The 22,014-nt window shown below is 49.1% G+C and overlaps 2 protein-coding genes across 5 annotated transcripts in view; both read left to right on the top strand.

The window, feature by feature from the left end:
• Positions 1–9,496, top strand: part of LOC147097422 (tubulin polyglutamylase ttll6-like) — a 68,519-nt gene extending 59,023 nt beyond the window's left edge. For 2 of the 4 annotated variants that reach the window (XM_085972392.1, XM_085972391.1), the window contains 2 exons: positions 1,581–1,839; positions 6,117–9,496. In XM_085972392.1, the coding sequence (XP_085828518.1) occupies positions 1,581–1,839; positions 6,117–6,129 (272 nt within the window). In that variant the 3' untranslated portion in view covers positions 6,130–9,496. Of the gene's footprint in view, positions 1–1,232; positions 1,444–1,580; positions 1,840–6,116 lie in introns of those variants that run through there. The other 2 variants (XM_085972394.1, XM_085972393.1) reach the window with 2 other exon arrangements.
• Positions 9,497–13,776: 4,280 nt separating this feature from the next.
• Positions 13,777–20,115, top strand: ngrn (neugrin, neurite outgrowth associated). The gene is made up of 3 exons (XM_085972388.1): positions 13,777–13,968; positions 16,883–16,993; positions 18,193–20,115. The coding sequence occupies exons 1-3, from the start codon at positions 13,838–13,840 to the stop codon at positions 18,869–18,871; spliced, it is 921 nt and encodes a 306-aa protein (XP_085828514.1). The 5' UTR covers positions 13,777–13,837; the 3' UTR covers positions 18,872–20,115.
• Positions 20,116–22,014: the final 1,899 nt, after the last annotated feature.

Below are 22,014 nucleotides of genomic sequence, written 5' to 3'. Positions count from 1 at the left end.
GAAAATTGGCCTCTGTTGGCCAATGAGGGAAATCCCGAGGTTCCCAGCCTGCTCCCAGTGACTGTGCTACATTTTTGGGTTTTCAAACTGGGTATAGTCCTTGGGTTCAGCGTAAGAGGCCGCTGTGATGAGTGAACCTGACATGCCTCTTCCTGCCCAATACCTAGAGAAATGTCACAAGAGCCAGGGGACAGTGACCCTTGTCACTGGACTCTGACTTAATGAAATATATCCTGTCCCACCACGTGACCACAGCTCAAGCTACAAACTACGAGAAACATTTATTGAACATTAAACGGGTAAGTGAATAGTTCTCAGTACCGCTGTGGCTCGTACTCCTCAGAACTTCATTCCAAGTTCACTATCCTCCATGCTCTTCCTCTTTACATCCATTAAGTAGTAAAGAGCTGACTGTCCCTGGCTATGCTGATCTCAGCTGGGGTGGCAGCAAGGGCCTTGCATTAGGGAAGAATAAATATCAACCAGGGCTCCTGCTCCTGATACCATCCTAGTGACCCTTGCTGGTTGCAGGTGTAAGGCGAGAACAAGGTCAGGCTGTGGGCGAATAGCCTGCCAACACTCGCTGCCGAGGCTCCTGCACCTGAGCAAGGGCATTTGAGCAATGTACTGGATGCTGGATAAGTCCATTACCCCTTTAACAGCTTCGAAAAGCTGGAGACAGTGATATGTTTGTTTATTATTGACAAAACGTTATTCGCCTTAAACACCCACACTGAGCAGCACACATCAGCCTCACGTCTGACACGCGAGTAGATTTAATGAGGAACCGTGAAAATGGCTTCTCCAAGCCAGTTCACACCTCCGGGTCTTGAAGGTAGCAAAGATCTTTCTAACTAAGTAAAAACATTGCGGCCTAGAAATTCATTTCTGGCGGTGGCGCATAACGGGCGGTATTGGATCGGCCGCCCGTGACATGCAGTACCTGATATCAGTTCCATTGCAGTCAATGTAACTGAATATCGGGCGCTGCGTATAAAAGGCGGCCGACCCGATTCTTATACCATTTTCTTTAAGGTCTGCTTCCTGTTGGATGCAACACTATCTGGTGTTTTATGACCGCCCAGTTATTTGAACCGATACAGAGATGAGAGCCTCCTGCCTTTTCACACCATACTGTTACTTCCTATCATTGCTTTCCTCGAGCCATAGCTTTGTTGTAAACAACCTTTGATGCATGCCCTTATAGCAACATATTGCCTTTTATATTGCAGCAATCTCCTTCTCTTACACTACCCCCTGCTGTGATGAAAAACCTGTGTTTTAAAATTTTTACAGTACAATGTCTTCGGTCCTGAAACTCATCGTTCTCCAATGTTATCAGCATCATTGAGGAGAAAAGACAGACTTTTGGAGTGCACCATTTAAACCAATTCTGTCTACATTACTGTTCTGTCTTTGCTAGAAATAAAAGTAATGCAAAAACATATCGATGTTCTTACACTGGAGGGCAAGCAGTGCCCGTGGAACCACAGGTGTCAGGAGCGGAGGGGAGAAAAGTGGGGCGGGGGGGGGGGGGCGGCGAGAAAGGAAGCCATTGATTGCAATATGTTTCTGTACAGAAATCACTCTGCTGGAGTCAAGAGACCCACGAGCGCACAGCATGCTGTCAAGCTGTGGAACCAGCCTCAGCAACTCAGTGACTGCAGCCCGAATGAGTAGCACGAGCACTGGCTCCAACATGTGGAACATGAAGCTGAATGCAATCAACCCGACAAGCCGTGGGCTGACCGTGGTGTCAGCCCGGGCCCCCATGAATCAACGAGCTCACTTAACACGACGAGCAAACTTACTGAGCTTATTCCAATCCGATATCAACAGGTAAATCTAAAGTTCTGCAACGGGACTATTGCGTGTTGGGTTTAAAAAACGTCAGTCATTGCGGGGAGGCTCGCAACACTCTGTTTTAACTGGGTTTGGGTTTGTAATGTGTCTAGTGTTTAGTAGCGAACCTAACCTGGTATCAGGGAGAACACCTGGGCAACGGTGACCACAACATTATATGGTTCGGTAGAACCAAAGGTGCTGAAAACCTACAATGAATTCCAGATTACAGAAGGGGCGAGCTTTACTAAACTAGCAGAAGATTTGGAACAGGTAGTAAATTGGTTAACCCTACTGCGTGGCAACTAAAGCGATGCAGGATATTATTGGAAAGTTTTTAAGAACAAAATCAAAGATGTGGAAGACATGCCCAAAGTCAAAAGAAGGAAAAGCCAATGACTGGCCATGCACAAAGACAAATAAGAAATAAACAAAAATCTTATATATATAAATCGGTACATCTGTCTGTCATTCTGTCTGTCATCGCCTGTGCGTCTGGCGGGCTATGCGCTCGAAAGTTACAGGGCGTACCTACGCGCGCGTTACCTCCAAAGAAAGCTTACGCTTCCGAGACGGTTTTAAGCGTATTTACGTTTCGGCCGGGCTAAAATCGCGCCCGCGGTATCCCAAAAACCTTCAACGTTCCGCTCATTAGCATCTCATTATCCGCTCATTAGCGACAGAGTGACCTCGAGCTCGACCAATCGTACGCCGGGTTGCTGGCGTGTGCCGCCGGGCCAATCGGTGCGTGTGTGGCCGGGCCTTATCGTTCTGAACCGAGGTGAGTCGCCGCCATCTTGATTCCAAACTTTTCCTTTCTTTTTCCCGCTTTCTGCGTCTTTAAAAAAAACGTTGCTTTTAAAACACATATTGTTTTTTAAAAAAATGATTTAGAAACGAATTAACTTATCTAATCTCATTAATTTTCCTACCTTTCCCCGTTTTTCCAGGTAGGCCTCGAAGCCTCGGCTTCTCCTTCGCACCCACGCCCGAGCTAGGCACCTCCCGGCCCCACTCGAAGGCTGGAGGGCCGAGCCTCAGCCCAGCGCCACTAGGGTGCGCGCGCAGCAGGAGCTGAGACGCGGCGTCTCTCTCTGGCTCGGCCGGGGGGCGGGGCTTGCTGAGCGTCACGCGTCACCCGTCACCCTGGCAACCGGCCCCCCGGCCGTCTCGCACAGCTGCAATCGGCGGTCTTCACCTCGGGGGGGGGGGGGGGGGCGGCGTCTCTCTCTGGCTCGGCCGGGGGGCGGGGCTTGCTGAGCGTCAAGCGTCACCCTGGCAACCGGCCGTCTCGCACAGCCGCAATCGGCGGTCTTCACCTCGGGAGGGGGGGCGCGACCCTCGGGGGGGGGGGCGCGACCCACGGGGGGGCCGCGACCCTCGGGGGGGGGGGGGGCGCGACCCTCGGGGGGGGGGGCCGCAACCCTCGGGGGGGGCCTCCCTCCCCCCCTTCCCCTCCCCCTTCCCTTCCCCACCCCCTCTCCCCTTCCCCTCCCCCTCTCCCCTTCCCCTCCCCCCTTCCCTTCCCCCCCGCCCTCCCTTCCCCGCCCTCCCTTCCCCCCCGCCCCCCCGCCCTCCCTTTCCCACCCCCCGCCCTCCCTCCCTCCCCCTCCCCCCCCTCCCCTCCCCCCCCCCAGTCGCTCTCTCTCTCTCTCTCTTCCAACAACAACATGCCCTCGAAAAAGCCTCGGCACCGCCGGGCACTTCAGCTAGTGTCTTTATAAATTAAAGGCACATAATGCGCAACAGAATAATGACAAGTACCAGGAGCAGCTAAAGAAAACTAATGCCACTATTAGATCAGCTGAAAGGTTCATGGAAAAGAGGATTGTAGACAATTATGGTAGATGTGCGGGTTAGGTTGATTGGCTATGATAAATTGACCCTTAGTGTTAGGGGGATTAAATAGGTGGGGTTACGGGGATAGGGTGGGATATGTGTTGGGGTTACAGGGATCGGGTGGGATATGTGTCGGTGCAGGCTCGATGGGCCGAAATGGCCTCTATCTGCACTGTGGGGTTTCTGTGATTCTGTGAAATGGGAAAAGCTCTTTCAGCTATGGAGTGGGTCTAATTGGAGAGCTCTTTCAAAGAGCCGGCACAGGCACGATGGGCCAAATGGCCTCCTTCTGTGCTGTATCATTCTATGTGACGAGTCAGAGGACCATCAAAGTCTGTATTGGGCCATTGAAGGATGGTCAAGGACAGGTTATGAAGGACTCTCTGGGTACAGCAGAGAAGCTAAAGGAATACTTTCCACTGGTCTTCACTCTTGAAGATGATGCTCAACTGACAGAATTAAATGATGCTGTTAACAATAACACTGTTGATATTAAAATAGATGAACATACTGTTTAGATAGAATTAGGAGCCTTAAAATAGTTAGGACAGCCGGGCTGGATGATATCCACTCAAGGGTCCTCAGAGATGGGACAGGTGCTGTCCGAACCCCTTGCCTGTAACTTTAATAGCTCACTGCAATTGGGGACTGATCCCTTAGACTGGAAGGAGGTCAACTTAGTTCTGATCTTTAAAAAGGGAGATAAGGCGGATCCAAGTAACTATAGGCCCATTAGCTTGATGTCAGTAACAGGGAAGATGCTTGAGGGAATCAGTATATGACCACTTAGACAGAGATAGACACATCAGGAACGCCCAACATTGCTTCAGAAATAGGAGGTCCTCTCTTACTACTGTGATTTCATTGTATTTTTTGAAGAAGTCACCAAGATAGTGGATGAGGGAAACCTGGTAGACATTATCCATCTAGACTTCCAAAAAGCTTTTGATAATGTACCACACAAGTGGCTTCTCTACAAGATCCAAGCCTTGGGTATTAGTGTGCTGGATTGAGAACTGGCTGGAAGCCCATAGGCAGAAAGTGATTGTAGATGGATTTGGGTCTGTTTGGAGACCTGGTCCCCATTGTGTCCCACAGGGATCAGTGTTAGGACTGTTGCTCTTTACTATTTTCATTAATGATCTAGATGTAGGAGTTTGAGGACTTAGCTAGGAAGAACATAAGGAGGCCATTCAGCTCTTCGCGCCTGTTCCACCATTCAATTAGGTCATGGCTGATCTGTATCTTGACTCCATCTACCTGCCTTGGCTCCATAACCCTTAATACCCTCGCCTAACAAAATAACATTTTTGCAGATGAAAGAGAGAGATCTGGGTGTTCTAGTGCATAGATTTCTAAAGGTTCCTGAATCCTGACCAATGCTGTGAAGCAATAGCTAGAGCCAACAGGGTGCTCGGGTATATTTACAGGACAATTCACTATAAAACAAAGCCTTGTACAAGACCTTGGTCAGACCTCAGTTTTTTGTATGTCTCACTATTTCAATCATAAATCTCACTCCTAGCGTCTCCCTAACTTTACGCCGTTTATCTGTGGCCAAGCAGGAATTCTACCCCATTGCCTTTCTGTACTCGCTGCCTTTCAGGGCACCTCGAACCCAACAGCTCGGTCAAGCTGGTACATCCGAGCCTGCTGCTCCTCTGACTGCAGTCTTAAAAAACTTCTGGATTATGTAAACAAACACTAATCATTCCAAACTGTAGGGCCGCTCCTCTTATCTGTTTAAAGTCTTGAGCCCATAACCCAGGCTGACACTCCCAGTGCAGTGCTGAGGGAGCGCTGCACTGGCGGAGGTGCCGTTGTTCCGATGAGACGTTCAACCGAAGCCCCGTCTGCTCTCTCGGGTGGATGTGAAAGATCCCGTAGCACTATTTCGAAGAAAAGCAGGGGAGTTCTCCCCGGTGTCCTGGCCAATATTTATTTCTCAACCAACAGCACTAAAACATTATCTCATTGCTGTTTGTGGGATCTTGTTGTGTGAAAATTGGCTGCTGCGTTTCCCGACATTACAATGGTGACTACACTTTAAAAGCACTTCTATGGCTGTAAAGCGCTTTGGGACGTCTTGAGGTAGTGAAAGGCGCTATAGAAATGCAAGTCTTTCTTTATTTTTACTCCTCCAATTTTCTCCCCTCCCCCAAAGGCTCCAGTTTTTACTGGAGGAATAATTCCATGGGGACCTTGTCCATTCTTTAAATATGTCACCGGGCTATTCGACTGCGGGGACATCAAAGGCAAGCCCAATCCTGCCAACAGTCAGAATGGCAACCTGGGGGTTGGTGCCCATGGAACTCTACTCCAATTAGAGTCAACACTTTCAGCAGAGCAGTGGGGGGGAAAAAACTGTACAAAGAAAATACAAGTTAAACTTTTGAGTTTGCTAGTAACAAATTTCACCCATTCTTCCTTGTTAGACGGCTGAATTAATCTCAAGCAGCAGGTCGGTGCTGGATTCCCTTTCCACTTCTTCAAGCCAGAGAATTTTTTTCACTACCTGGTGAAGTTTGTGCCATTAAAGTTCCTTCCCCTCAGGGTGGGATGAGGTGGGGGGAAAAGTAAAAGGGATCTGAGCATGAACTGAGAAGAGAGACGAACGCATTTCCTGTTTTGCGGCAGCGATCGGAGAACACTGCACCCACCGGGTCTCAATAGATGCCACCGTACAACCCACGCCTGATGGGGAAGATGGACTGTGTGTCTATTAGTTGAGCAAAGTCCACAAACTCTTTCTAAACATTGAACAAAATAAGCCAAATAAATGAAAATGATATGTTTTTTTTTTAACAATGTCTAACTAAAGTATTTATTCTTGTCATTATCGGTAGGCTTTTGTGATACTTAAATTATTTTCCTGAAGTACCGCTTCCTGCTCTGGTATCAAATCCCTTGCAGGGCTGTAGCGAGATGCTGCATAGGTCCAGCTGCTTGTGCCTCTCTCTGTCCATGAGATTTGTTGTCATCGGTGTAACAGCAAAATCATTAAAAGACTAGAAGGTTGCAGTTTGATTCTTGCCTGTGATAAGTTGGCTGATCTCGGTAGTTGCTAGGATTGGCCTCAATGCACATGCACCAAGTCAAGTATCAAAATGATTAAATATAATTTGGCCCAGAAATTTGGGTCGGAGGCTTCCCGTGGGTGCAAGCCCCCGACCTGCACTTACCTAGCGCGCCAGCCGTTGTGCTGTGGGCCCCCGTGGGATTCCGATCCTGGGCCTGCTGCAGCTGCCGACGCGCAGTGCTTGCGTATCCCAGGGGCGCAGTTAGTTCGAAGCGTCCCCTGGGATCACGTGGGCCATGGAGAGCCAATGGTAGCAGGGAATCTCTATTCATAGATTTGACAGGAAATCGGCCCAATATATTCTGAGCTGAGATACCTAGCCAGTACTGCTATAGATTTTTTGTTGGGTAAGGGTATTAAGGGTTACGGAACCAAGGTGGCTAAATGGAGTTCGGATGCAGATCAACCATCATCTCATTGAATGGCGGAACAAGCTCGAGGGGCTGAATGGCCTCTTTCTGTTCCTATGGACATTGCTGCTCTGAACTTTCCTTCTGTTCCTCCTCGGCTCCCAAGTACTGTGTTCTACAAGCTCCTCCTTGCCCCTTGAATGCTGAGTGTCGTCTCCTAATCTCAACTCATTCTTTCCCAGGGTCTCAAAAACTTTGGAACTCCTTACCTGTGTCAGTCTTCCCTTCCTCGTACATTTAAAACCAAGCTTGGCGTCACCGAATCACTGCTTCCTGATTTACTTCATCTCTCCCTTATTCTTTCCAAACCTGGTGTTGTCTTTACCTCTTCACTTGGGTTAAATTAAATAGAAATAGAAAGGTAATAAAATCACCAAGGTAATACAGGAAAAATGCACAGTATACAGCAAGGCAGCAACTTTTACTTTGCTCTTAATTTTTTCCATTTGCTTCTTTTTCATTCTTTCACGCCCTTTTGTCTTTGATTTTGTCTTTGTTCGTTTCCTGACACTGTTTTTCTCTTTCACCTCAGTGTCTCATACTGATCCTTGCATTTTTGCTCAGAGTCTCTGTCCATAGTCTGTTTCTCCATCCTTGGTGGGAGATGAGTCAGGGCAAGTCCGTGACTGAAGAATCATAATCTGGATAGTGGAGGCCTGATGTGACAAATGCCACTTGCTCCAGACTTTATTTTCTTATTTCACCCAAACTGCAGGTTAGGGTAGTGACCTTTCACCCTGGTACTTGGGTTTACATCAACAACAACCTGCATTTATATAGCGCCTTTAACGTAGTAAAACGTCCCAAGGTGCTTCACAGGAAATTTGACACCGAGCCACATGAGACATTAGGACAGGTGACCAAAAGCTTGGTCAAAGAGGTAGGTTTTAAGGAGCATCTTTAGAGGGGGAGAGCTTTAGAGAGGGAACTCCAGAGCTTAGAGCCCTAGTAGCTGAAGGCGGGGCCGCCAATGGTGGAGCGGTTAACATCGGGGATGTGCAAGAGGTCAGAATTGGAGGAGCGCAGAGATCTCGGAGGGTTGTAGGGCTGGAGGAGGTTACAGAGATGGGGAGGTGCGAGGCCACGGAGGGATTTGAAAACAAGGATGAGAATTTTAAAATTGAGGCATTGCCGGACCGGGAGCCAATGTAGGTCAGCGAGCACAGGGGGTGATGGGTGAAGAAACAGGACTTGGTGCGAGTCAGGATAGGGGCAGCAGAGTTTTGGATGAGCTCAAGTTTAAGAAAGGAATGTGGGAGTCTGGCCAGGAGTGCGTTGGAATAGTCAAGTCTAGAGGTAACAAAGGCATGGATGAGGGTTTCAGCAGCGGATGAGCTGAGGCAAGGCATCCAGCCCAGGCTGATTAAATGAAAGTCATCTTTGTCTTCAGCCTGTTCGAACCCTATATGCAAAATGAATGTGGATAGTCTCAACACAGTTTCCGTGTAGGTGCAGGGCGGTGTTGAGTGGGACAACCTCCTCGCAGCTCTGTGGGAAGTGGAGAGAGCCACCGTGGGAGATGCAATACTGAGGTGGGGTTGAAACATACCATTGGGCAGAATAGAGAGAAATTCAACAGCATCAGCAGCACTCAAAACTCATTCATGAGTCCTGCAGATGTTTTATTGTAATGCTCACAGTTAAACATTGCTTTCTATACATTTCCCAACTGAAGCACAAGATAATCAAAAATAAAGCTTCTGTAAATAGCAGAATTTACAAACAAATCAGTCAGTTGACCCTTGCTATCCTGTATCTCACCTGGAAATACTTGTTGCTGACACTGGATGCAGAAAGTGATACAGCATTCATTGCCCAGCACCTCAAACATACAAAAGCCCAGTGGGTTGTTAAAAAGCCAGTGAGTAACAGGGGCTAGGGATTCGGAAATGGTGTAACTTTCTGGATGTCTGCACTCGCTATTAACTGTGCGGCAAATGCAGAATGGCCCTGTGGCTACCGAGGTTCTTGGCAGCCATTTTGAAGGTGGGCAGACCCAACAACAGCACAACACTCCGATCGATCAACGGGGCCCTTGCTACTCCTATCTGTAATTGTACCATGGTTGCCGGGAATTTGGGAATCGCCATCAATCTGGGAATGTTGTAATACTGTTTTTTAAAGTAAATTTAATTTCTTGAATTATCTGTGAGAATAGTTTGCACAGAAAAACTTGTAATAAATTATTCAAAGCACCGTCACGGTACAGATGAGTTATCATGTGTCATTCTCTCATTTTGTTTTTTGAGACCTGTAATGATTCAGTGATGAGATGACGCTGTGTATACAAATGTTGTCTACTCATCTAATTAAATATATATCCATATTTTTCTCTACCTGGTTAGCTGAACAGCTACACCATCTGCCCAGCATGGGTGACATTTGGTCAAGTTTTGTAAATGCAGACAGAAGTTGTAGACTTCGGGCTGAACCCGTAGGGGCTCCCCTGCTGGCTTGGCTCATCAACACACTGCTCAGGGAGGAACACAGCTAAGTATCTTCAAAGCTTGGTGTGTACTGGTGATCTCAACCAGGGCAGCATTAGGGGTTCCCCTAGAGCCCGCAGGCACTCATCGTTCAGGCTCATACGTGAAAACGCGAGGTGCTGTGGAGAGGGCACCACATCTGCGGATAGTGGGCACCTTTGCAACGGGGGCGGGGGGACCACCATTTAGAAAGACTTACCATGGAGCCTGGTTTCAGATGATAACATCAGATGTAACTGATGTGCCTCAATAAATCCGAGACTCGATGTTAGCGAAACAAAACAAGGCTTTTATTGACTTAGAAGGTAACACACAGAGGAGAGGTATCTTCCATCCAGAGGTCTGCCGTACTGGATGTGATGCAGGCTGGGCCAGCTTACATAGGGGCCAGGTATGGGCGGAGCCCTACACACAGTACAATACAATGGTGAGGAAACGGAACTGAGGTAAGGGAAATGAAACTGAAACCAACCACAGTCACAGGCAGAGAATACCAATGAGTGATGAATGGAGTATTTCATCACAGTAACAAAGTGAGCTGCAGGAGAGGACCATGGTGATGCCAACAGCTTAGCAGGAAGGAGTGACCAATTGTTCCAAGTTGTTAGCAATATATAGGCACCACATCGGGTAGTGTCATTCACTGACATTTTGCCAAGGGCCACTCTCAGGAATGCTGAAGACATGCAGTACCACCAACTCATAGGACACGGGTCCGTACCTGCGATTTCTCCCACACAGCAACCACCCATGCTTCTGTGGGCATTTACCAATTGTAGGCCATGCACTTCCCCACAGGAAGAACATTTACTAAGGCCATGGAATATCATCTGTCTGAATGACATTCGTTTCCTTCTTTTGCAAGAAAAAGTGTGGAAGGGGTACTTTATCCCAGCTCAGTCATTACCCCACAGTCAGACAGGCTCAGAGGCACAGGGAACATAAAGTCTGCCGAGGGCCAAAATAGAAAGGAAGTTGATCTGCAAATGGTCTCTGGGCTGTATTTTAGATGTCAGCCATGGTTCGGTGGATAGCACTCTCGCTTCTGAGTCAGAAGGTTGTGGTTTCAAGTCCCACTCCAGAGACTTGAGCACAAAATCTAGGCTGACACTCCTAATACAGTACTGAGGGAACGCTGCAGTGTCGGAGGTGCCGTCTTTTAGATGAGACGTTAAACCAAGGCCTCGTCTGCCCTCTCAGGTGGACGTAAAAGATCCCATGGCCACTATTCAAAGAAGAGCAGGGTTGTTCTCCCCGGTGTCCTGACCAACATTTATCCCTCAACCAACATTGCTAAAACAGATTATCTGGTCATTATCACATTGCTGTGTGTGAGATCTTGCTGTGCGCAAATTGGCTTCCATGTTTCCTACATTACAACAGTGACTACAATTAAAAGTATTGACTTGTCTGTAAAGCACTTTGGGACGTCCTGAGGTCATAAAAGGTGCGATATTAATGCAAGTCTCCTTTTTTTCACCTCGAATCAAACTAGGATCTTGAGTGGCTGATGGTAGTCATGAGTAAATAGAGAAAAAAACTTGTATATCACCTTATAATATCTCAAAGTGCTTCAAACTAAGGAAATATATCGAAGTGTAAAGTCATTGTTGTATGGGTAAACACGGCAGCCAATTAGTGCTCAGTAGGATCCCACAAATAGCAATGAGATCAGTGGCCAGTTAAAGTGATTTTGGTGATGTTGGTTGAGGGAGGAGTGCTGGCCAGGAGAGCTCCCTTCTCCTCTTCGAGATGTGGAATGGGATCTTTAAGGTCAACTTGATCCACTGGAACAGATGCACACTTTAACATCTCATCTGAAAGATGCCTCCAACAAGTCAGCCAAATGGGTCGATTTTCCTGAAGCTGTCGGGAAGAAGGCGGGACTTCAACTTTCGGGTTTTAGACCCGCCTACATCGACGTCCGGCCAATCTGCGCGATTTTCCCTTGATTGACCTTGTTGAGTCCGCCCAGCGGGCTCAGCAGGCCAATTAAGGGCCACCCGGCAACAGGTGACATCACAGACGGCAATTTCATGTGTCAAGAGTTCTTGACAGATGAAATATCAGTGTTTCACAGCTGTTTGAAGCTGTCAAACACTGACAGGCTGAGTTCTAAGCTGAGTCCTTCTGCACAGATTCAGTTGGAAAACTCAGCAGCACTCAAAGCTGAAGGCTGTCACTTTTGACAGATCGCAGCCATTCAGCTTTAAGTGCTGGCTGAGTGATGGGCTCCCAACGCCTAGAGGAAGAAAGGCTGTTAAGGTAAGTACAGGTAAGTAAAAGTTCTTTATACACACTTTAGACACACCAAACACACTTACCTTTGCACTCATCACTCACCTGAGCACCGACATCGCGACTCCTTCAACCCGACGGCCCGCCTGCTCTAACCTGGCGTGGTTTGGAGCCGTTGGGAATCCCACATGAAACCCCTCAAAATAGGGATCAGGCTAAAAACTGCCTGTTAACTACCTGTTAACAGGCAGTTAATTGGCACTAATCCCTTCTCGCCTGGTTTCGGCGGGTCCCAGTGCGGGGCGGGTACCCGCCGCCCCTGAAACTTGCGTGGAGCGGGGTTTTGGGCGGGATGGTGTCGGGACCCCCAAATTCAGGATTTCCCCCCTCCCACACGCCTGAAACCCCGCCTGACGGCTCCACGAAAATCGACCCCATAGTCTTCAACCCACAATCTTTTGAGTGAGAGTTGTACTAACTGAGCCAAAATGACACTTTGAGATGATTAAAATATAATTTATTGGTTTTCACAAGTTGGGGCTCGATCAAGAATGTATTAAAATCATGTATTTATTTTTGGGGGTTAAAAAGGGAGGCCCCAATGCATCACATGTGTGGAAATATAAAATATCCTGTATAGTTTTGTGTCAATTTCGTAAAGCATGATGGACTAGTTGACATGGGTTAAAAGTTCAAGTATTGAAATAGCTGATGCAAGACTGTTGGAACACAGCCAGAACAGAATGTGCTAAGTACCAAAGCCGCTCCCAAGGTACAGCCTGTGGATAAAAGGAACTGAAGAATGTAAGAAGAACAGGAGTAAGTCTGTGGTGACAGATGTCTTTGTGTATGTACAGGAATGTGATAAGATGTTCTATTCATTGTTCTTGTGCATGAAACGCTTTGATGTATGATAATGATGTGTCAATCAGGAGTTGTTTACTTCACTGTATAAATATAGAGTCCGAATGCGTGCTTGTTGGAGTTGTTGCCTCGGCCATTGACTGAGACACGCTTCCCTTGCTGCAAGTAAAAACATTAAAGTGTTACTTTTCTGACAGAACCCGGTGTCTAGAGTCTTACTCGGAGTCGAGATTTCGACACATGGTGTCGTGCTGCCCAGATTTATGGCTGATCACAGCCAGGGGAGCAGTTGGATGAGGTATTATTTTATTCTTCGTTCATGGGAAGCGGGCGTCGCTGGCAAGGTCAGCAATTATTACCCATAGGATATTAATTAAAATATTAATACAAATCATTGATAACTATTAATTACTGTAGTAGCTAATTAATGTAGCAATAATAGTTATCAATAACTAATGGGTATAACGAACTAACTGCAAATGAATAATAACTCATTCGTAACTAATACATTAATATTAACTAATGAAAACCAAAACAATGGTAACTATAATTATACAAAAGCAAGATACCGCGGATGCTGGAAATCTGAAATAAAAACAGAAAATGCTGGAAATGCTCAGCAGGTCAGGCAGCATCTGTGGAGAGAGAAACAGAGTTAACGTTTCAGGTCTGGGACCCTTCATCAGAACTGGCTAGAACTATAATTATTATTGGCTTCAATGCCCCTTGGTTGGGGAAATGAGTCAGTGTCCGGCTGGAAAATGCATGTTTGTGGACATTGGACAAGGACAGGGGGAGCTTTGTCTGTGACACCCCCCATGGCCAAATATCCTGGACACTGGTGAAGAATGGCTCACTGGGTGAGAGAACCACAGAACCGCCCCCCACCCCAGCAAGAATCTGCACCTTCAGCCGAGGAAGAGGGAAATGATAGGCTATGAATAAATTGGCCGGCAGAGTGATGACGAATGTGGCCGAGGAACCTTTGTGATTGGGAACCAATTGTCCGGCGGAACGACTGTGCGGTGGGCTGGGTTTCCTTTAGGTCCGGTGATGCGGATTCCGGTTCCGGTTCGGGGATGCGGGCGGCCTGGCGGATTCTCGGCCTCCGGCCTCAGGTGGTCGCCGCCTGCCCGCGGGGCTCGGGGCGGAGCCGGGCTTTCAGCGGCCGGGATTCGGAGGCCGAGCCTGGGACGGAGGAAATAATCAGGTTAAAGATCGTTAATTAAATCAGTCAACATTAGTTAAACAGAAAGTCTTGCATTTCTCCAGCACCTTTCACAACCTCGGGACGTCCCAACCCACTTTACAGCCAATCAAGTACTTTTTGAAGTGTGGTCACTGTTGTAATGTAGGAAACACGGCAGCCAATTTGCGCACAGCAAGCTCTCACAAACAGCAATGTGATAATGACCTGTTTTAGTGATGTTGATTGAGGGATAAATATTGGCCCAGGACACCGGGGAGAACTCCCCCTGTTTCTCTTTGAAATACTGCCATGGGATCTTTTACATCCACCTGAGAGCGCAGATGGGGCCTCAGTTTAATGTCTCATCCGAAAGACAGCACCTCCGACAGTGCGGCGCTCCCTCAGCACTGCCCCTCCGACAGTGCGGCGCTCCCTCAGCACTGCCCCTCCGACAGTGCGGCGCTCCCTCAGCACTGCCCCTCCGACAGTGCGGCGCTCCCTCAGCACTGCCCCTCCGACAGTGCGGCGCTCCCTCAGCACTGCCCCTCCGACAGTGCGGCGCTCCCTCAGCACTGCCCCTCCGACAGTGCGGCGCTCCCTCAGCACTGCCCCTCCGACAGTGCGGCGCTCCCTCAGCACTGCCCCTCCGACAGTGCGGCGCTCCCTCAGCACTGCCCCTCCGACAGTGCGGCGCTCCCTCAGCACTGCCCCTCCGACAGTGCGGCGCTCCCTCAGCACTGCCCCTCCGACAGTGCGGCGCTCCCTCAGCACTGCCCCTCCGACAGTGCGGCGCTCCCTCAGCACTGCCCCTCCGACAGTGCGGCGCTCCCTCAGCACTGCCCCTCCGACAGTGCGGCGCTCCCTCAGCACTGCCCCTCCGACAGTGCGGCGCTCCCTCAGCACTGCCCCTCCGACAGTGCGGCGCTCCCTCAGCACTGCCCCTCCGACAGTGCGGCGCTCCCTCAGCACTGCCCCTCCGACAGTGCGGCGCTCCCTCAGCACTGCCCCTCCGACAGTGCGGCGCTCCCTCAGCACTGCCCCTCCGACAGTGCGGCGCTCCCTCAGCACTGCCCCTCCGACAGTGCGGCGCTCCCTCAGCACTGCCCCTCCGACAGTGCGGCGCTCCCTCAGCACTGCCCCTCCGACAGTGCGGCGCTCCCTCAGCACTGCCCCTCCGACAGTGCGGCGCTCCCTCAGCACTGCCCCTCCGACAGTGCGGCGCTCCCTCAGCACTGCCCCTCCGACAGTGCGGCGCTCCCTCAGCACTGCCCCTCCGACAGTGCGGCGCTCCCTCAGCACTGCCCCTCCGACAGTGCGGCGCTCCCTCAGCACTGCCCCTCCGACAGTGCGGCGCTCCCTCAGCACTGCCCCTCCGACAGTGCGGCGCTCCCTCAGCACTGCCCCTCCGACAGTGCGGCGCTCCCTCAGCACTGCCCCTCCGACAGTGCGGCGCTCCCTCAGCACTGCCCCTCCGACAGTGCGGCGCTCCCTCAGCACTGCCCCTCCGACAGTGCGGCGCTCCCTCAGCACTGCCCCTCCGACAGTGCGGCGCTCCCTCAGCACTGCCCCTCCGACAGTGCGGCGCTCCCTCAGCACTGCCCCTCCGACAGTGCGGCGCTCCCTCAGCACTGCCCCTCCGACAGTGCGGCGCTCCCTCAGCACTGCCCCTCCGACAGTGCGGCGCTCCCTCAGCACTGCCCCTCCGACAGTGCGGCGCTCCCTCAGCACTGCCCCTCCGACAGTGCGGCGCTCCCTCAGCACTGCCCCTCCGACAGTGCGGCGCTCCCTCAGCACTGCCCCTCCGACAGTGCGGCGCTCCCTCAGCACTGCCCCTCCGACAGTGCGGCGCTCCCTCAGCACTGCCCCTCCGACAGTGCGGCGCTCCCTCAGCACTGCCCCTCCGACAGTGCGGCGCTCCCTCAGCACTGCCCCTCCGACAGTGCGGCGCTCCCTCAGCACTGCCCCTCCGACAGTGCGACGCTCCCTCAGCACTGCCCCTCCGACAGTGCAGCGCTCCCTCAGCACTGCCCCTCCGACAGTGCAGCGCTCCCTCAGTACTGCCCCTCCGACAGTACTGCACTCCCTCAGTACTGCTCTGGGAGTGTCAGCCTAGATTTTGTGCTCAAGTCTCTGGAGTGGGGCTATGAACCCACGACCTTCTGATTCCAGAGGCGAGAGTGTTACCCACTGAGCCACAGCTGACACTTAACTCTCAGTAACTTCCGCATCATTAGTTAATTCATGGTACCTACCGTAATAATGTGTAACCATAGGATTTTAATTAAAATATTAAAACAAATCATTGCTAACAACTAATTACTGTAGTAACTAATTAATATGGCAATAATAGTAATTAATAACTGATGGGTGTTAATAACTAACTGCAAACCAATAATAACTAATATTAGTAACTAATACATTAGTATTAACTAATGAAAACCAAAACAATATAACTAGATATTACAAATTAATAATATAATACATTCATGTTATTCATGCACTAAACATTATCATCCATTAGTAACTTGAACATTAACCAGTGTGTTGTTCTGTGTGATATTCTTTCACTGACAGTGATTCTGGTGGTGGTTGTGTCCAGCGTTACAAAGACTTTTTTGGCAAATACGGACAAAAATCCACAATTGTTCTTTTACTTAATCTCATTTCTTGATAACCTGAAAATGTCCCTTAATCTTTGTTGTATTCCATAAACCAAGCAGCTCGCTCCAAAGTGACACTCTTTTTAAAAAAAAAAAAATAAAAAATAAAAAAATAAACAGTATTAACAAATGTTAATTATAATCGAGAAAATATCCAACCACAAACAATCTCTACTGACTGCACCATTAGTTTGTAATATTCACAAAAGGTGCGTTTTGAATTGACAAATAAATTTTTGAAAATATTACTCTGGTTTTTCCATCTCAATTTGCAGAGCTGAGAAGAGGAAGCTGAAAGCCATTAAGCTTCGGAGAATTAAGGCAGAGTTCAGTCTTTCTGGGGCCCCCCCACGGACCCTGATGTCAGAGACACTGCGCCAGATCAGGTAAAAGTTAAACCTGGGGCTGTTAAATGTGCGGCGGTCGGTCTTTGTCAGCCCGGAACTTTCACTCGGACAAATAATAATATAATAATAATCAACTTTATTGTCATTGTTAGTGCACAAGTGCAGTACAACGAAATGTAGTCTTGCACACAACGTGGCATGGCTTACTCCTGCTCCTATTTCTTATGTTCCTGGTGATTAGGGTGAGTAAAGACACTGCCCGGTGTTGCACAGACCCAGAACGTTCTGCGTTCAGTTCCCCGGTCTGTGTCGAGTCAGTTGAGCAGCTACAGTTAGTCTCGGTGCCCCAGGCCAGGGAGAGAGAGAGAGAGAGAGAAAAAAATCAGCCATGGTTTATGCGGACGTCAGGTATTAGCTCGAACAGGCTCGGCTGCAATGCCCCCCCCCCCCGAGGTTGAATAGCCAGGCATGCCTTTGCTCGGCTCGTGCACGAAGAATGCGAGGGCAGACGGGGCCTCGGTTTAACGTCTCACCCGACAGTGCAGCACCTCCCTCAGCACTGCACCGGGAGTGTCGGCCGGGATTATGGGCTCAAGTCCCTGGAGTGGTGCTTGAACCCACGACGCGGATTTAGCAGAATGATACCGGGATTTCAAGGGTTAAATTATGAGGACAGGTCGCGAGGACTAGGTTTGTATTTCCCCGGGGTTAGGAGATTGAGGGGTGATCTAACCGAGGTGTTTAAAATGATAAAGGGATTCGAGAGGGTAGAGAGAGAGTCACCAGTTCCTCTGGTGGGGTAATCAAGAACGAGGGGGCAGAATCAGGAAGCACTTCTTCACACACAAGGCAGTGAAAACGTTGAACTCTCTCCCCCAAAAGGCTGGGGATGCTGCGGGTAAATTGGAGCTTTCGAGACTGAGATCGATGGATGTTTGTTGGGTAAAAGGTGTCGAGGGATACGGAGCGAAGGCAGGTAAATGGAGTTGAGGTACAGATCGACCATGATTGCAGCAGACTCGAGGGGCTGAATGGCCTCCTCCTGTTCCTACATCCCTTACTTGCCGACATATCAAAAGTCACGGCACTTCCAAAGTAACTAATTGTGCATAAGAGATCTTTGGGATGTTTCTGAGGGATGTAGTAATAAATTCACTCACTTGTTCCGTACGGTCTCTTCTCTAACACGCATCGCTAGATTTCAAGCCGTGTCAAATTTGATTTCTAACATGTTCCAGGTTTTTAAATGCGAATTTTCCAGAGGAGTGGCGCATGTCAGATCTGGCGGAGGGATTTTCGGTGAGCGAGGATGTTATTCGGAGAGTGCTGAGGAGTAAATTTACCCCTTCGCTACAGAGAAGCATGAAGCAAGACGCAAAAGCTGATGCAATGACGCTCACACACTCTCAGGGAGCAAAGCGACCGACTGCCAATTTACCGAGCCTAAAGCTGCTGGCTCAGGTGCGGGTCAAATCTAAACCGATCCTAGATCAAGCACTATTGCCCAGACACACTCAGGGGACGGTAACGCTGACGGCACATTCTGACTTAAATGGCAGAGCCCAGAAACGCAGTGAAAAGGAGACGGGCAGAATCGATCCCGTTCAACAGAGACTCTGCACCAAGCTGACTGTTCAGAGCGGTCCTAGTCCTGACGTGGTGAAGGCCAGGACTGGGAGAAAGGTGGCTACTCGCAAGGAGAGGGAAGAGTGCGAGAAAACCTGCGGCCCATCTGACCGGGAGCAATTACCAGGTGTTCCAGGGACCGATGAGGAATGGGAGAAACTCGCTGAAAGTGGGGTTGATAACCAAATGAAAGTTGTACAGAAAGGCTATGAGTTTTATGACCAAGAAGGAAATTTTCTTTATAGGATTAATAACATGCATCCCTTTAATAATCCCAAACAGGAAACCTAACTTGTACAATTGAGTCACTTGTGAAAGAACTTGCATTTATATCGCGCCATTCATTACCAAAGCATCCCAAAGCGCTTTACAGCAATGAAGTACTTTTTGAAGTGTGGTCACTGTTCTAATGTAGGAAACGCGGCAGCCAATTTACGCACAGCAAGCTCCCACAAACAGCAATGAGATAATGACCAGATCATCTGTTTTAGATGTTGAGTGAGGGATAAATATTGACCCCAGGGAGAACTCCCCTGCTCTTCTTCGAAATAGTGCCATGGGTTCTTTTATGTCCACCTGAGAGAGCAGACGGGGCTTCAGTTTAACGTCTCATCCGAAAGACTGCACCTCTGACACTGCAGCACTCCCTCAGTACTGGCACTGAAGTGTCAGATTTTGTGCTCAAGTCTCGAGTGGGATTTGAACCCGCGACCTGCTGACTCAGAGGCGAGAGTGCTGCCCACTGAGCCACGGCTAATACAAAAATGCAGCAAACGCTCCGGTTTTCTCCCCCCTCTCAGTGCTGAACCCTTGCTGTGGGGCACATTGTGTGACGGGCTGTGGGGTACATTGTGTGACTAGCTGTGGGGCACATTGTGTGACTGGCTGTGGGGCACATTGTGTGACGGGCTGTGGGGTACATTGTGTGACTAGCTGTGGGGCACATTGTGTGACGGGCTGTGGGGTACATTGTGTGACTGGCTGTGGGGCACATTGTGTGACGGGCTGTGGGGTACATTGTGTGACTGCCAGTTGCTCCTGGTCTGTCGCCCAAGTGGCAATTTTTTGTGAAGGGCAACTATTCAACTGTGAGAAGCATCACAGCCAAACCCGACCAGGCCAGGATTCTCCCCACAGGGGTCAGTCAATGGTGGTCAGGAGTGGAAGCCTCTATCTCCGAGTCACTGAGATCAGTGATAGCACCCCAGCTGAGAGTTCACACAGCGTGGAGCAGGGATTGAATTGTGTGGGTCAGTTTCACTCTGAAACACTGGGAAAACCCGTCCTGCTAGGCTGGGATGTATAAAGTGATGGATTTGTTCCGATGGTAACAGGAGGCACTCCTGCGATTAGAGAAATATTGTGCGCTGACTTCACTGGGCACGGCTTCATCCTGGTCTGTTGCATTTTTGTAAAGCTTTGGACATAATCTATTTCAATATTTAACAAAATGAATGCCTCTGACATGTTTTCTGTGGAAGCGCTGTTATACCAGCTGTAATAAACAATGAAATAAAGAACAATATTTGCTGTCATTTATACGTAAACAGTATGGGGTTTTATTGCACAGCTTCAGTCTCTGGTTAGATACAGAGTAACGCTCTCTCTACACTGTCCCATCAAACACTCCCAGGGCAGGTACAGCACGGGTTAGATACAGAGTAAAGCTCCCTCTACACTGTCCCATCAAACACTCCCAGGGCAGGTACAGCATGGGTTAGATACAGAGTAAAGCTCCCTCTACACTGTCCCCATCAAACACTCCCAGGGCAGGTACAGCACGGGTTAGATACAGAGTAAAGCTCCCTCTACACTGTCCCATCAAACACTCCCAGGGCAGGTACAGCACGGGTTAGATACAGAGTAAAGCTCCCTCTACACTGTCCCATCAAACACTCCCAGGGCAGGTGCAGCACGGGTTAGATACAGAGTAAAGCTCCTCTCTGCACTGTCCCATCAAACTCTCCCAGGGCAGGTTCAGATCATATTTGATACAGGGTAAAGCTCCCTTTACACTGTCCCATCAAAACCCGTCCAGGACAGACAGAACACGAGTTAGACGCAGAGCAAAGCTGCATCAACACTGTCCAATTTAACACTGCCAGGGCATGTAGAGCATAGGTTAGATACAGAGTAAAGGTCCCTCATACTGTCCCATCAAACATTCCCCGGGCAAGTACAGCACGTGTTGGATACAGAGTGAATCTCACTCTACACTGTCACATCAAACACTCCCAGAGCAGGTGCAGCATTGATTCGATACAGAGTTAAGCTTCCTCTACACTGTCCCATCAAACACTCCCAGAGCAGGTGCAGCATTGATTCGATACAGAGTAAAGCTTCCTCTACACTGTCCCATCAAACACTCCCAGAGCAGGTGCAGCATTGATTCGATACAGAGTTAAGCTCTCTCTACGCTGTCCCATCAAACACTCCTAGGGCAGTTTCAGCACAGGTTAGATACAAAGTAAAGCTCCCTCTACACTGTCCCATCAAACACTCCCAGGGCAGGTACAGCATAGGTTAGATACAAAGTAAAGCTCCCTCTACACTGTCCCATCAAACACTCCCAGGGCAGGTACAGCACCGGTTAGATACAGAGTAAAGCTCCCTCTACACTGTCCCATCAAACAACCCCAGGGCAGGTACAGCATGTGTTAGATACAGAGTAAAGCTCCCTCTACACTGTCCCATCAAACACTGCCTCAGCATTCGTAGCAAAATAGACGAGTTGACGGTACAAATAACTACACATGGTTATGATCTGGTGGCCATTACGGAAACATGGCTGCAAGATGATCATGACTGGGAACTAAACATACAAGGGTATTTGACAATTAGGAAGGACAGACAGGAAGGAAAGGGAGGTGGGGTGGCTATGTTAATCAAGGATGGAATCACTGCAATAGTCAGAAATGATATTGGGTCAAAGGATCAGGATAGTGAAACAGTTTGGGTGGAGATAAGGAATAATAAGGGGAAAAAGTCACTAGTGGGCATAGTCTATAGGCCTCCTAGCAGTTGCAACTCTGTTGGTCGGAGTATAAATCAGGAAATAATTGGGGCTTGTAATAAGGGAACAGCTATAATCATGGGGGATTTTAACTTTCATATTGACTGGACTAATCAAATTGGGCATGGCAGCCTTGAGGAAGAGTTCATAGAGTGTATTAGGGACGGGTTCCTTGAGCAGTATGTAACTGAACCAACCAGGGGGCAGGCAATCTTAGATCTGGTCCTGTGTAATGAGACAGGATTAATAAAAAATGTCCTAGTAAAGGATCCCCTTGGAATGAGTGACCATAATATGGTTGAATTCCAAATTCAGTTTGAGGGTGAGAGAGTTGGATCTCAAACCAGCGTACTGAGCTTAAATAAAGGAGACTATGAAGGTATGAGAGTAGAATTGACTAAAGTGGACTGGGAAAACAGAT

This window comes from Somniosus microcephalus, chromosome 32 (genome assembly GCF_052327205.1).
Source record: "Somniosus microcephalus isolate GS21.2 chromosome 32, FLI_Smic_1.0, whole genome shotgun sequence".
Lineage (NCBI taxonomy): Eukaryota > Metazoa > Chordata > Chondrichthyes > Squaliformes > Somniosidae > Somniosus > Somniosus microcephalus.
The sequence above is the reverse complement of the archived record's forward strand: the minus strand, read 5'-3'. Positions and strand labels throughout refer to the sequence as shown.

Bases quoted from the DNA above. Each gene is read 5' to 3' on its own strand.
- ngrn (XM_085972388.1), top strand. From the start codon at position 13,838: ATGCGGGCGGCCTGGCGGATTCTCGGCCTCCGGCCTCAGGTGGTCGCC. The intron at 13,969-16,882 runs GTTAAAGATCGT...CTCAATTTGCAG, and splicing joins GGGACGGAGGAAATAATCAG to AGCTGAGAAGAGGAAGCTGA. The intron at 16,994-18,192 runs GTAAAAGTTAAA...AACATGTTCCAG, and splicing joins GAGACACTGCGCCAGATCAG to GTTTTTAAATGCGAATTTTC.